At 41.6% G+C, this 10,704-nt stretch overlaps 1 protein-coding gene across 2 annotated transcripts in view; it reads right to left on the bottom strand.

Moving 5' to 3' along the window:
- Window positions 1-2,397: 2,397 nt before the first annotated feature.
- acvrl1 (activin A receptor like type 1) overlaps window positions 2,398-10,704 on the bottom strand; it is a 10,450-nt gene continuing 2,143 nt past the window's right edge. For both annotated transcript variants that reach the window (XM_035656945.1, XM_035656944.1), the window contains exons 2-10: window positions 7,164-7,235; window positions 6,301-6,537; window positions 5,729-5,931; window positions 5,526-5,625; window positions 5,295-5,441; window positions 4,876-5,151; window positions 4,518-4,715; window positions 3,568-3,698; window positions 2,398-3,479 (exon numbers count right to left, since the gene is read on the bottom strand). In XM_035656945.1, coding sequence (XP_035512838.1) covers window positions 3,333-3,479; window positions 3,568-3,698; window positions 4,518-4,715; window positions 4,876-5,151; window positions 5,295-5,441; window positions 5,526-5,625; window positions 5,729-5,931; window positions 6,301-6,537; window positions 7,164-7,233 — 1,509 coding nt within the window. In that variant the 5' untranslated portion in view covers window positions 7,234-7,235 and the 3' untranslated portion in view covers window positions 2,398-3,332. The remainder of the gene's footprint in view (window positions 3,480-3,567; window positions 3,699-4,517; window positions 4,716-4,875; window positions 5,152-5,294; window positions 5,442-5,525; window positions 5,626-5,728; window positions 5,932-6,300; window positions 6,538-7,163; window positions 7,236-10,704) is intronic.

The following is a 10,704-nucleotide window of genomic DNA, read 5'->3' as shown; positions in this document are numbered from 1 at the left end:
AAGGCGAGCAGGGGGGGGAAGGAGCTTGAAAGATTGAGTCGCGGCCCTGTATGATGCACACGCAGGTGAGCGGGGACTCCGCGCCTGCAGTTTGTTCCTTGCGCACTGATACAGCTGCAAAAACTAGATCACACATTGTCTATCCACGTCATTTCACGATGACTTATCAACTATCAACCTGACGAATCCCTGCTAGTTTGACCCACCTCATCACACCACCTTCTTCTCTGTTGGCGGGCGCTCGGCCAGCTGGCTCGTCAACTTCTACACATTCCATGCAGGCTCCTTTGGTGAGACCCAATGTTCGGTTTGCCTGGTAGTCCTGCAGTTATAATAAGCACCCTTATTGTTCCGAGTTTACCCTCGGATCACTATATCAGCTGCCATATCGATTTTTTGAAAAAGTTACAGCGCTTTGGCAGGTTTTTTAGGTTGAGAGAGTGGTTAAAATAATTCATCGACGCCAAAGGATCACACAAGGAGGTGCTTTCGGCCTCCAGATCCATGGCTCATGGGGTTTTTCTCGACTAAGCCCTTGGCGGCACCAGCCTGTCTCACCCTCTCTACTTGGCATCAGCTGCCACGCTCTTGTCGCAAAGCTAGCTCCAGGAAAAGGTGAGCTGTAACCACGGTTGCATTTCGCGACTTGATCTGTGCTTGCTTTTATCACCTCCGTCCTCTTCGCTCTTGCTAGCACTCTCACTGATCTATCCTCAAGCCTAATTGTGTCTGCATAGTCTCCTCTGTGGCTTTGTATCCGTCCCTTATCGGCCCTGTCCAATTTATCTCCACATTTCTTCAGTGTACGTTGTCTGCTGAACAAATCCCTCTGTCTCTATCGAGCCATTTGGAATGATCCCACTGAGAAAAAGAATACACAGAGGAGGGGAAAAGAGGGAGAAGTGAGATGGGCTTCTGCACTCACAGACTGGGAGTTTGGCCTCTCTGATACTTGAACAACCCCCCCTGCAGTGTTAAAAATAACCAGCTCTTCATCTGACTGACCAGACAGACTGGGGCTTTGAGGGAGTATTATCTCTCTGGAGTTTGTTCAACAACCAGGCAGACAGAAAGCACACACTACATATACACACACATGCACACCGACAGATAAAGGAAGACCAAGCAGCACAGATACAAAAGGAAAACATTGCCATGCAGATATGACATGAAGGGGACAGAGCTGAGACAATTGTTTTGTCCAACCACTGGACCTCAAACTTGTTGTTTTGCTTTGACAACATTTTCTCACCATATCACCAGGAAAGCAAAGTGACAAATCTGACACCTGATCATACACCATGGCTGCTCGGGTAAAAGCCAGAAACAAGTGGTTATGGGTAGATTTGTGACTCACCTGTGAACAAAAATGTTTCCTGGTAATTATGATTTTGATAACAGAATTTGTTGTGTTTTTGACATATGTTTTAAATGTTAGCATTTTTCCTTTACAAAGTGAAACATAAACAAATGGAAGGTTATGTTGAATATTTTCTATACATATTAATGTATAGAGAACATCACACCAAAAACTACTAAGAATAATGCAGAAAAATTAATATATGAACTATCTTTTACATGTTCATTCATGAAGTCCCCATTCAGTCAGGCTTGTCTTCCATTCGTTATTTATATTTTCTAGTTTAGCATCTCAGTATATGAGGTCAGTGTGGCTGAGAAAAATTGTGAATATCTTAATATCATTTTAAATTTTGTGCAGGTGATATGTGGGTTATTATCAGGCGTGTAGTGCAGGGTATACACAGGTTTACAGAGTAAACCTACTTATTTTTCAGTCAGCATTGGTATAGCCACTTCTAAATCCCCTCTGATGATCTGCACGTCTTCTGTGCCTAATGTTATTTTCATAATGATCCTTACTCCCCGAAGTCAAGCAGCACAAGTTAAGTGACAATGTGCAAATACTACTGGGTCATTTGTATGTGAACTAAATATGCAAGAGTAGTCGTAGTAGAGTAGTAGAGTTACATGTCACTGTTAATAACACAGGGTGTCCCTATGCTCTGCTGTACGGGCCACTTTAACAATAAAAAGGCATAAATTAAGAGTACCCACTTCTCCAGGCACCACTGCACCACTGGTTATTATAGTCCTGTAAAATAATTAATCCTCTTCCTTCCCCTGACATTAGTAACTGTTGATTATACTTCAGTTTTATCATGAAATATTGGTCCTAACTTTTTTGTTGTATGATTTCAAGATGGTGCCAATGCAAATGAAAACATGATTGCAAAACCGATTACACAATAAATCTCCCAAGTTAAGCTGCACTACTGTAAACTGCATGGATCACTGTTTGTCTATTATCTGATGACCTCTACTGGTCAATGAGAGAATTGCAAACATCAATGGTACAAAATAGCATGTACAACACCAGCGGTTGAAAAATACAATCCTTTATTCAACATACACAATATTATACGTCTGTTTGTGAATTTCTTTACTGACCATAGTAATGGTGATGGTACATTTTAGGCCTACAGAAATGTAAAAAAATAATTTGAAGGTTGTGTTGTACAAAAAATTATATAAAATGTGTCTCATTGTTAAGTAATAGAAAATAATACCCCATTGGAAATATATTTACAATAAACCCAATGGTGATACAAGACAACAGCTTCCCTGCTGTTAGAATATGTACAACTAAAAAGCTCAATGTGTCTGTGTGCATAAAATAAATGCTCATTCTACATAAGTTAAATATGCTTTCACAAAAAGTAATGTGCTTTGGTATGAGCATGTTACTACTTACATATTTCCTGTATTCATTTGTGTTCTCTGTAACTTTCTGTGACTTTGGTCATCATGGGAAAACCCCGTAAGTGCAATTGTACTGTAAATCGGAGAAAAACCAGGATGATGTTCTCCTTCTCTCGATAAGAGGATGAGTAATTGTGCTGTGCTAGATTTTCCTTTTGGTCATGATGATGGGAGTTTTAGACAATAATGATTAAAAGCCTGTATGTGTAAAATAGCCTGTGAATTGTTCGGTTAATTATAACATAACAAAAAGAAAAAGCTTGATTAACAGTTTTGGTCTTAATAGTTTTCTTGTTGGGGCCTCTTGGTTTGAGGTACCAGACATATGGCAGATGAAAATTAGACTATGCATAAAAAATAGCCTTGGGTGCGAGCAAGTCTAGACACTACTGCTCAAAGTCATATGGTTTTAATATAATGCAGTGACTGTGTGAGTCATTAGCTCAAAATATGCTAATGATATGCACCTTGTGCTGTTGGAATGTGGTGCAAAATCCCTTCCGGCGTTTTCAATCTTTATCATAATCACTGTTCTATCCTAGTGCTTCGGTCTAGACGTCCCGCTTGAGTTTCTCGATGCTGAAGTCACTGTCGTGGTCCAGTTTGGAAAGCGTCTTCCTCACTCGGAGAGCTGTGAGGCGGGCTTGTGGGCTCTGGTACCAACACTCCTTCATGATCTTCACAATGGCCGACAAGATCTACGACACAAGAGACAAATATAAAATTCCACCTGGCCATCACAGTAGAATGTAACATGTGTACCATATGTGTCATCAGATGGCCTACAGGGTGGGAATGAAGCCTGTTATGGAGACTGGGCCTCTGCTGGTCCACACACACCACCTTCTTCATCTCCTCAAAGCTGGGATCTAAGGGAACCAGGTCAAAGAAGGGAGGACGGTACTCCTCCACGATCCCTAAAACAATCCAACAGAGAAAAAAAGACTCAGTGTACAGTGTGTTTAATCTCCAGTTTAATCAAAGAACAACAAAACTATCAAAACAACATTCTTGGTCATCATCGACCTTTAAACCCCTAATTTCTCTCCTCATACATTTTCAGAAAATGATGTCTGTCATGCAATGTCTGAAATAGCACACTTGGAAATTAAATAGTCTGTAGTGGGAGTTTTGTAAAGTATGTTTGACTAAACAAGAGAGCAGGGAAAGATATCAGTTCCCTGGAGACTGCACTGGGATGGAAATCTGCAAGGCCCGCTGAGTGTGTGTGGTTGTTTGTGTGAGAACGCACAAAGTTATGAAAGTCTATCCATCTGGACAAAGTGTGTTTGTGCATTTGTGTGTGCGTGGTCGTTTGTGCATGGATGTGTGCATGCATCTACAAACTGTGTGCACGGGCATCTGGACCATGTACAAGTGAGTGCTGACACAAGATAAGACTGTTTATAATTACTGCAGTGCTAATCATGAGAGAGGATAGCAGAGACAGACACAGACTATGAAAACACTGGAGTGCTGAGAGACATGGGACTAACTGCCTCTTATGCATACTCTACCAGAGCCAGACAGACATGACAAAGAAAACACATCAACATAGTGTGCCTAAGTGGATGAGTAATATGTCAACTTATAAAAGATCCATTGATATATATACATACACTCTCTGCCATTTTCATCCTAATTTTTAAATATAAGGTAAAATAAGGTAAAAAAATAATTATATATTGCAAATTACTGTAAAGGCACAACATTCTTATAGGCTTTTGTCTCCTTACCATTGACTATGGTTCTGCGGGTAATTTCCCAGAAGACCAGGCCCAGTGCCCAGATGTCAGTTTGCTTGTAGGACTCAAAGATGTCCATACGAATAGTCTCATCCAGCACCTCAGGGGCCATGTAGCGCTTGGTCCCCACACGGGGGTTGTTGCCCACATCGAGGTAGTCATGGGACTGAGAGTGTATCACAGCCAAACCTGAGGAGAAAGCAGGCATGAAGCTCAAATACAAACTATCAAAATCAGCATGATGTAGCTGTTTTGTCTCATTACATAAACTGTAACTAACAGCAGAAGTTGAAAACAGATACAACCATTTATTGTAGTTTCACTGTTCTTCCTTCTACACAACCCTCACCTAGGTCAGCAATGCAGCACTGTCCGTTCCGCTTTACTAGGATGTTTCGGCTTTTCAGGTCTCGATGGGCGATAGCTGGCTTCTCCTGGGAACTTACAATCTCAGTGTGGAGGTGGACAAGGCCACAGGCCACAGACAGGCACATCCTCAGGCAGCTCTCAGGCTCCAAGCTGCTGTACTGCAAGAAGTCGTAGAGCGAACCCAGCTCATGAAAGTGGGTGACGAGCCACAGCTGGGTGCTAGAATTCTTGGATGTCATGTCAGAGGCTATGAAACCTAAAGAATAGAGAATAGAATAGGAGATTGATATTTCAATATCGGACTTTTGGCTGATGCTTTTTGAAATTACTCTGTACGTTTCTCTATAAGGTAATTAAATAACTCTATAATTTCTTTGAAATTGAAATCTGCTGCCATACCCAGTATGTTGTCATGTCGCAGCTGTACAGTATTGTAGATCTCTGTCTCTCTAAACCAGGACTGCTCGTCCCTGGAGGAGAAGATCTTGACAGCAACACTCTCCCCCATCCAAGTTCCCCTCCACACTTCCCCATACCTGCCTTTACCTGGAGACAGAGTGACACAATTACACAACTGAAAAGTACAAAACAGGGCAAAGAAGAGCAGCAGTGGTGAGGAGGGAGACTGACCGACACACTCGACAAGTGAGATTTGTCTGGCCATAGTCCTTTGGACCAGATAGGGCAGCCCTGTCCCACTCCCTGATGTACAAAACTCATCAAAGATATCCTGGAGAAAGACACAGACACACAGAAATAATCCATACGTGAGAACCCAAAAACTTAAACATGATAATATATTGTGTCAAACATCAATATCAAATATCTTTTACGCCGTATGTGGGGTCTTCTCCATTAGGGACCTTGAGCATGGTGACATCATTGTCTTCACGATCTTTCAGTCTGCAGTGTGCTCGTCGGAAGCGCAGGAACAGCACCAGGCCACACACGCTGGCAATCAGCATTAACAGCAGCAAAGACACCGTGATCCACAGCTCTGGACGATTGGGTTCTGGAGACTTTGTTGTCACCGCATCTAGACACACATTCGCACAAACACACACATTTTTGAGTTTGTGAAATCAGTCAAGAATAGTTCAGCGTATTGAGGTGGAGAGGTTTTCGCCCAGAATTGTTTTTAATTAAAGGTAAATATACTAGTAACATGACATTCATTGCATCATCAGTCCAAAAGGCAAAAAGGCAATTTTGATTTGCTCTAACTGACCACAAGGGGGAACCAGTTACTATCAAGAGAAAAGTAATTCAGGATGTGCACTGGATTGTGGGATGAGCCTGAGAGGACTAAAAGACAGCAAACTCTGAGGCTCAGTTCCACAGTGGTTCTTCAAGATTGATAGATATGATGTTAAAATATTTCAAAGCAATGGTTTTGGGTACTGACTAATGTCTGGAGGTGGTGTGGTGAAGGCGTTGCACTGATTCTTTCTGCAGCAGTGGACAAAGAAACGGTCAAAGGAAGTGTAGCACTGCTCTCTGTAGACACGATTGGGGAAACATCCCCTCTCTTCACGGCCGCGAACCCAGGTGTAGAAGCAGACGTCTCCTCTGCAAGTCCCATTCATGCAAGTGCCTTTCTCGTTCTCACATGTGCACAGCAGCTTCCCATCGTCTTCGGAGTCTGAAGCGCAAGAAATTACACAAAGTGAGGACAGAAAGGCAAGCACACACAAAACTAACTGCATACATGCACGTGCACATATAATTGCATATACCTATCAGTCAATAATAATTTGAGAAACCTACCAAAGTAGATTGATCTTGGGAATGTAAAAGAAAAGCAAGCCAACACTCCAAATCACAATACAAAGACTAGTAAAGTGAGTTTTGACTAATAATAGAGGTCAGATACCTCGTGTGTGTTTAGAAAGTAATGGACAGGTTAGTTGGTAAAACCTGTACTCATTGGTTGCACACAGCAGCATATAAGTTAGTGTCTACACATGGTGCATGTGCATGGAAAGGCACAAAGACCTACAGCAACTCGTTTACTTTGACTCTGCATTTCATGCCAGGTAGGTGGTGTACACTCTGCTTGTCTGAGCTTGTTGCAAACAGCTGCCTATTGTTTTACAATGGAGGGTTAGTGAGAACCGTGAGACTGAACGATACTGTCTATGTGCGAGCTGGAGAACCAAAACAAAGACCTGAAAGCTGCTAGTGAGCCCCTCTTATTAAAGCTTTAACAGAATGGAACAAAGCCAATGCTCTTTACAACACATTTTCTATATCTCACCATTAACTCACCTGCATGGATAACAGAGATCCACAGCAGCGCCCCAACTAGCACCACTGTGAGCAGAGCAGAGCTTCCCATCTCTGGGAAACAGGAAGAAAACAATTAATAACAGTTAATCTAATCGAATGACGATAATACAGTTAGTGTGGTCTCTTTATTAGGAACTGTCATAATGAGAAACCAGACATTCAATTTGGGGCGTTATGGAAAAATAAGGCAATTTTTCTTCATTTTAACTGCAATGTGATTTAAATGTACAGACTGTAACTTAATAGTGGTGTCTATGAAGAGCTGAGCAGCGGTTAAAGCCCCGACTGTTTGGCAGAGGAAGCTATGAGGTCAAAAACAACAGTCCGAGGGCCCAGCCTGTCTGCCTGTGTTGTAATTGCATTGGGTGGGAAAAGGGGGCTTAGGGGAAGGAGCCTGTAACAGCACTCCAGAGTGTTTTGTGTATGTGTGCTGAGACTGTGTGTGGTGCTGTGCTACCCAGGCTCCAGGCCTGTCGACTCCTCGACTACCCTGCTTGCAGAGTAAATATTGATGGCTACGCTTCCTGCCATTGAGTGGCCCCACCCGGCTGGCCGGCGAGACTCAGGTCTGCTCATTGTTTAGGGCTGCATTGCTGAGGGTCACGCAAGCAGGAGGGCCCTCATAGACCACTCAGCCTTTCTCACTGCTGTAGCAAACAGTGGTCTGTAACTTGACATCCAGGTGAGATATTACATGTTATATTTAATTTAAAATACTGGTAAAAAGTGACTAAATGCACTTTAATTTTTTTCAGTAAAGAACAAAATGAGTGCCATATTTTTAAAAGCATAAAACACTGTATAAATATCTACTGTAAAAGATCCTACATTGTTTATTTCATTGCTACATACACTGTGCCAATGTCTAAACAGATGCACGTGTTTGGCTTTAATACAAGCTTTGTCTTGAGTTTTTTACATTCTGTGCATAATGTAGACTCTATTCTTTGTAAGGCTGTCTAGAAAAGCAAACACGCACAAAATAGCACAAGCACCCGAATAAACCCTGAGGTATTTTAATGTCTTTCTTCACCATTGTTTAGCAGCAGTATTCCTATCACCTAATAAGCATGTCTTGGAAATGCTGTTGTTTGAGAGTTGTTGAGTTAGGAGCAGTTTATCTGGCTAATGTGGTTAGGTATTGTTTGCTTTTGTCAAGACTAGATTTACTGGGGCCTGCTGGCAGCTTCTTTTAAGTGCAGGGAGAGAATGATGCTTGCAATCTGTTTTATGTGCAACACTTGAGGTCTGTCCTGTAAATCTCAAATATGTGTACTTGGATGGACCGAGATAGGCGTTGTTGCTGTCGACAAGTGTGCACTCATATACACGAGACAGTTGCTAGGCAAGGTGGGCAAAAATCCGCCATCACTCTAGGAAAACCTGTATTCTTTAGGATTGTAGTGTGTTAGTTATTGGATCAGCTATACGTAATGCCAATATAACTGTATTACTCTGGCAAAATAGAAAGGTTTAATGAATCATTTTGGCTTCAGCAATATAAAATTATATAAAGATTACATTTATCCTGGCTCACATTACTGCACTTTTGATATACACTTTACACTACCAAATAAAAACCTTATTTACAAATCTGATGAAATGAACAAGTACTGAGTTGTAAACCAAACTGCATCACTGTTGGTCCAATGATTTATAGCTATAATATGCTTCAGGAAAAAAAACACAAATTACATAACTAATAGCATCAAAAAAATAGCGTAGAAGACTCCGACAGAGCACAGACTCAGGTAGAGTCCTATCCATATATAAATTAAAACTGAAGTATGCTTTCTAAAATGGGCATATTTCTGCAAGTTAACACCACAGCATGATTTATCATCATATTCTGATATAAATTGTTATCCTACCTCAAGTCTCTCACAGCAAATAACCCTTGAACCTCACACATCTGGCAGTGAAACATGCACATGTCAGCACAAAGCTACGGATATCCTCATTTAGTTCATCTAGCTAGATATATCTTAGTACAAACTACAGGAAACCCTCACATTACCATAGTCATTTCAATAAGTCGTGTCAAATGTCAAAGAAGAGAAACCAGAGAAGCCAAGGTGTTCAGGATGAATATCTGCATCTGATTGGCCACTTTTGGTCTCTGCTTTTCTTTATTTTCAAATCCTGTTTTACTTGTTTACTTTAAAATGTATCTATTCTAAGAAGACACATAGCTGTCTTGAAAATGAGAGCATGTTCTGAACGGAGTTTCCCATGTTTGTCGAGCTGACTGCACTCTGAACTCGCTAAAAAAACCGCAAGCCATATTTTACCAATAAACAAAAGTGCACTTCCTGTTTCGTGCAGCCTACATGTCAGTGGTCGTTAATATGTGGGTGCAGTGGAGGAATAACCTAAACCCTCCACCCACAGAGGGAACTTGCGAATCACTTATTTGTCTAGCTATCATTTTATCATCCACAGAGTCCCGACATAGCGGAGAGCAGTAATTAGATCCTGTTTGCCTCCATTCTGTCCAACGCTACACCCGTGTGACCCAAGGGGAACAGCTCCATTGTCATCTCTTCCTCTCATCTACAGCTTTGACTTGGGGAGGCAGATCTCTCATTCCATCTGGATGACTGTGTGGTTATAGTGGTGGATGGTGGGGGCATGGCATAGCACAGCAGCCTCCCACAGGCCCTCCACTGGGGCCTCATCACACCGAAAAGCCCTATAACTTTTCCTGTGGAAAGTAACTTTAAGGAGTGTTACTGTAAAAGCTTCTATCATGTGGTTTAAATGTCAGGACAACATCACAATTAGTTCTTTTTTTTTAATGACATAGCCACATATTTAAAACGCCTGTGTTCTTTGTGTGTTTTAAGTGGTAAAAACCTTTAAATCTGTAATCCAGTGATTGTGACCATCTGCTAGTTACAGCGACAGACTGATTGTATCTTCATTTCACAGACAAAGCTAGGCTTGGCAGGCTTTATGGCTCAGTTGCTTGTCTGCATGCTCTCACATGCATTCCTTATGAATGCATGTCAGGCGAAGAAAAGGACAAATATACCTCAGACACACACACAATTTAGTCTTTACTTCCAAAGAAGAGGAAGAAGAATTAAATAAACAAAAGTGATACACACACAGAGGTTTGAGTATGACCCACACCTGATGGACCAACAACAGCACTGATCTGGAGAGAGCTTATGTGACTTCCACCCCCACCTATGCCCAAATAGGAAAATGTCTGCCCTATAGGTGGGTTTGTGTGTGTGTGTGTGTAGGATGGATGAAGGAGGGGGACAAGTGAAAAATTGCAGGGAGGACAAAAAGCCAAGTTTTGCATTCAAAAGATACAGACAAACATCTCCAGCAAATATGCCAATTCTGCACATTTAAAGAGGATGAACCTTTCACTACATGTTTTGAAAGAAGGATCTTGCCACATAGTACAGGCCAGAAGCAAATATTCGGACCTATTACTTAAGTAAAATACAACAAAGTAAGTTTAAGAAAATACTGATACGCTTTGAGTGTCGTGATATTTTGTTTT

The sequence above is a fragment of the Morone saxatilis genome, unplaced genomic scaffold (assembly GCF_004916995.1).
Source record: "Morone saxatilis isolate NCDOM2014 unplaced genomic scaffold, NCSU_SB_2.0 Contig15, whole genome shotgun sequence".
NCBI classification, from domain to species: Eukaryota; Metazoa; Chordata; class Actinopteri; family Moronidae; genus Morone; species Morone saxatilis.
This window is presented reverse-complemented; position numbering and strand designations above follow the sequence as displayed.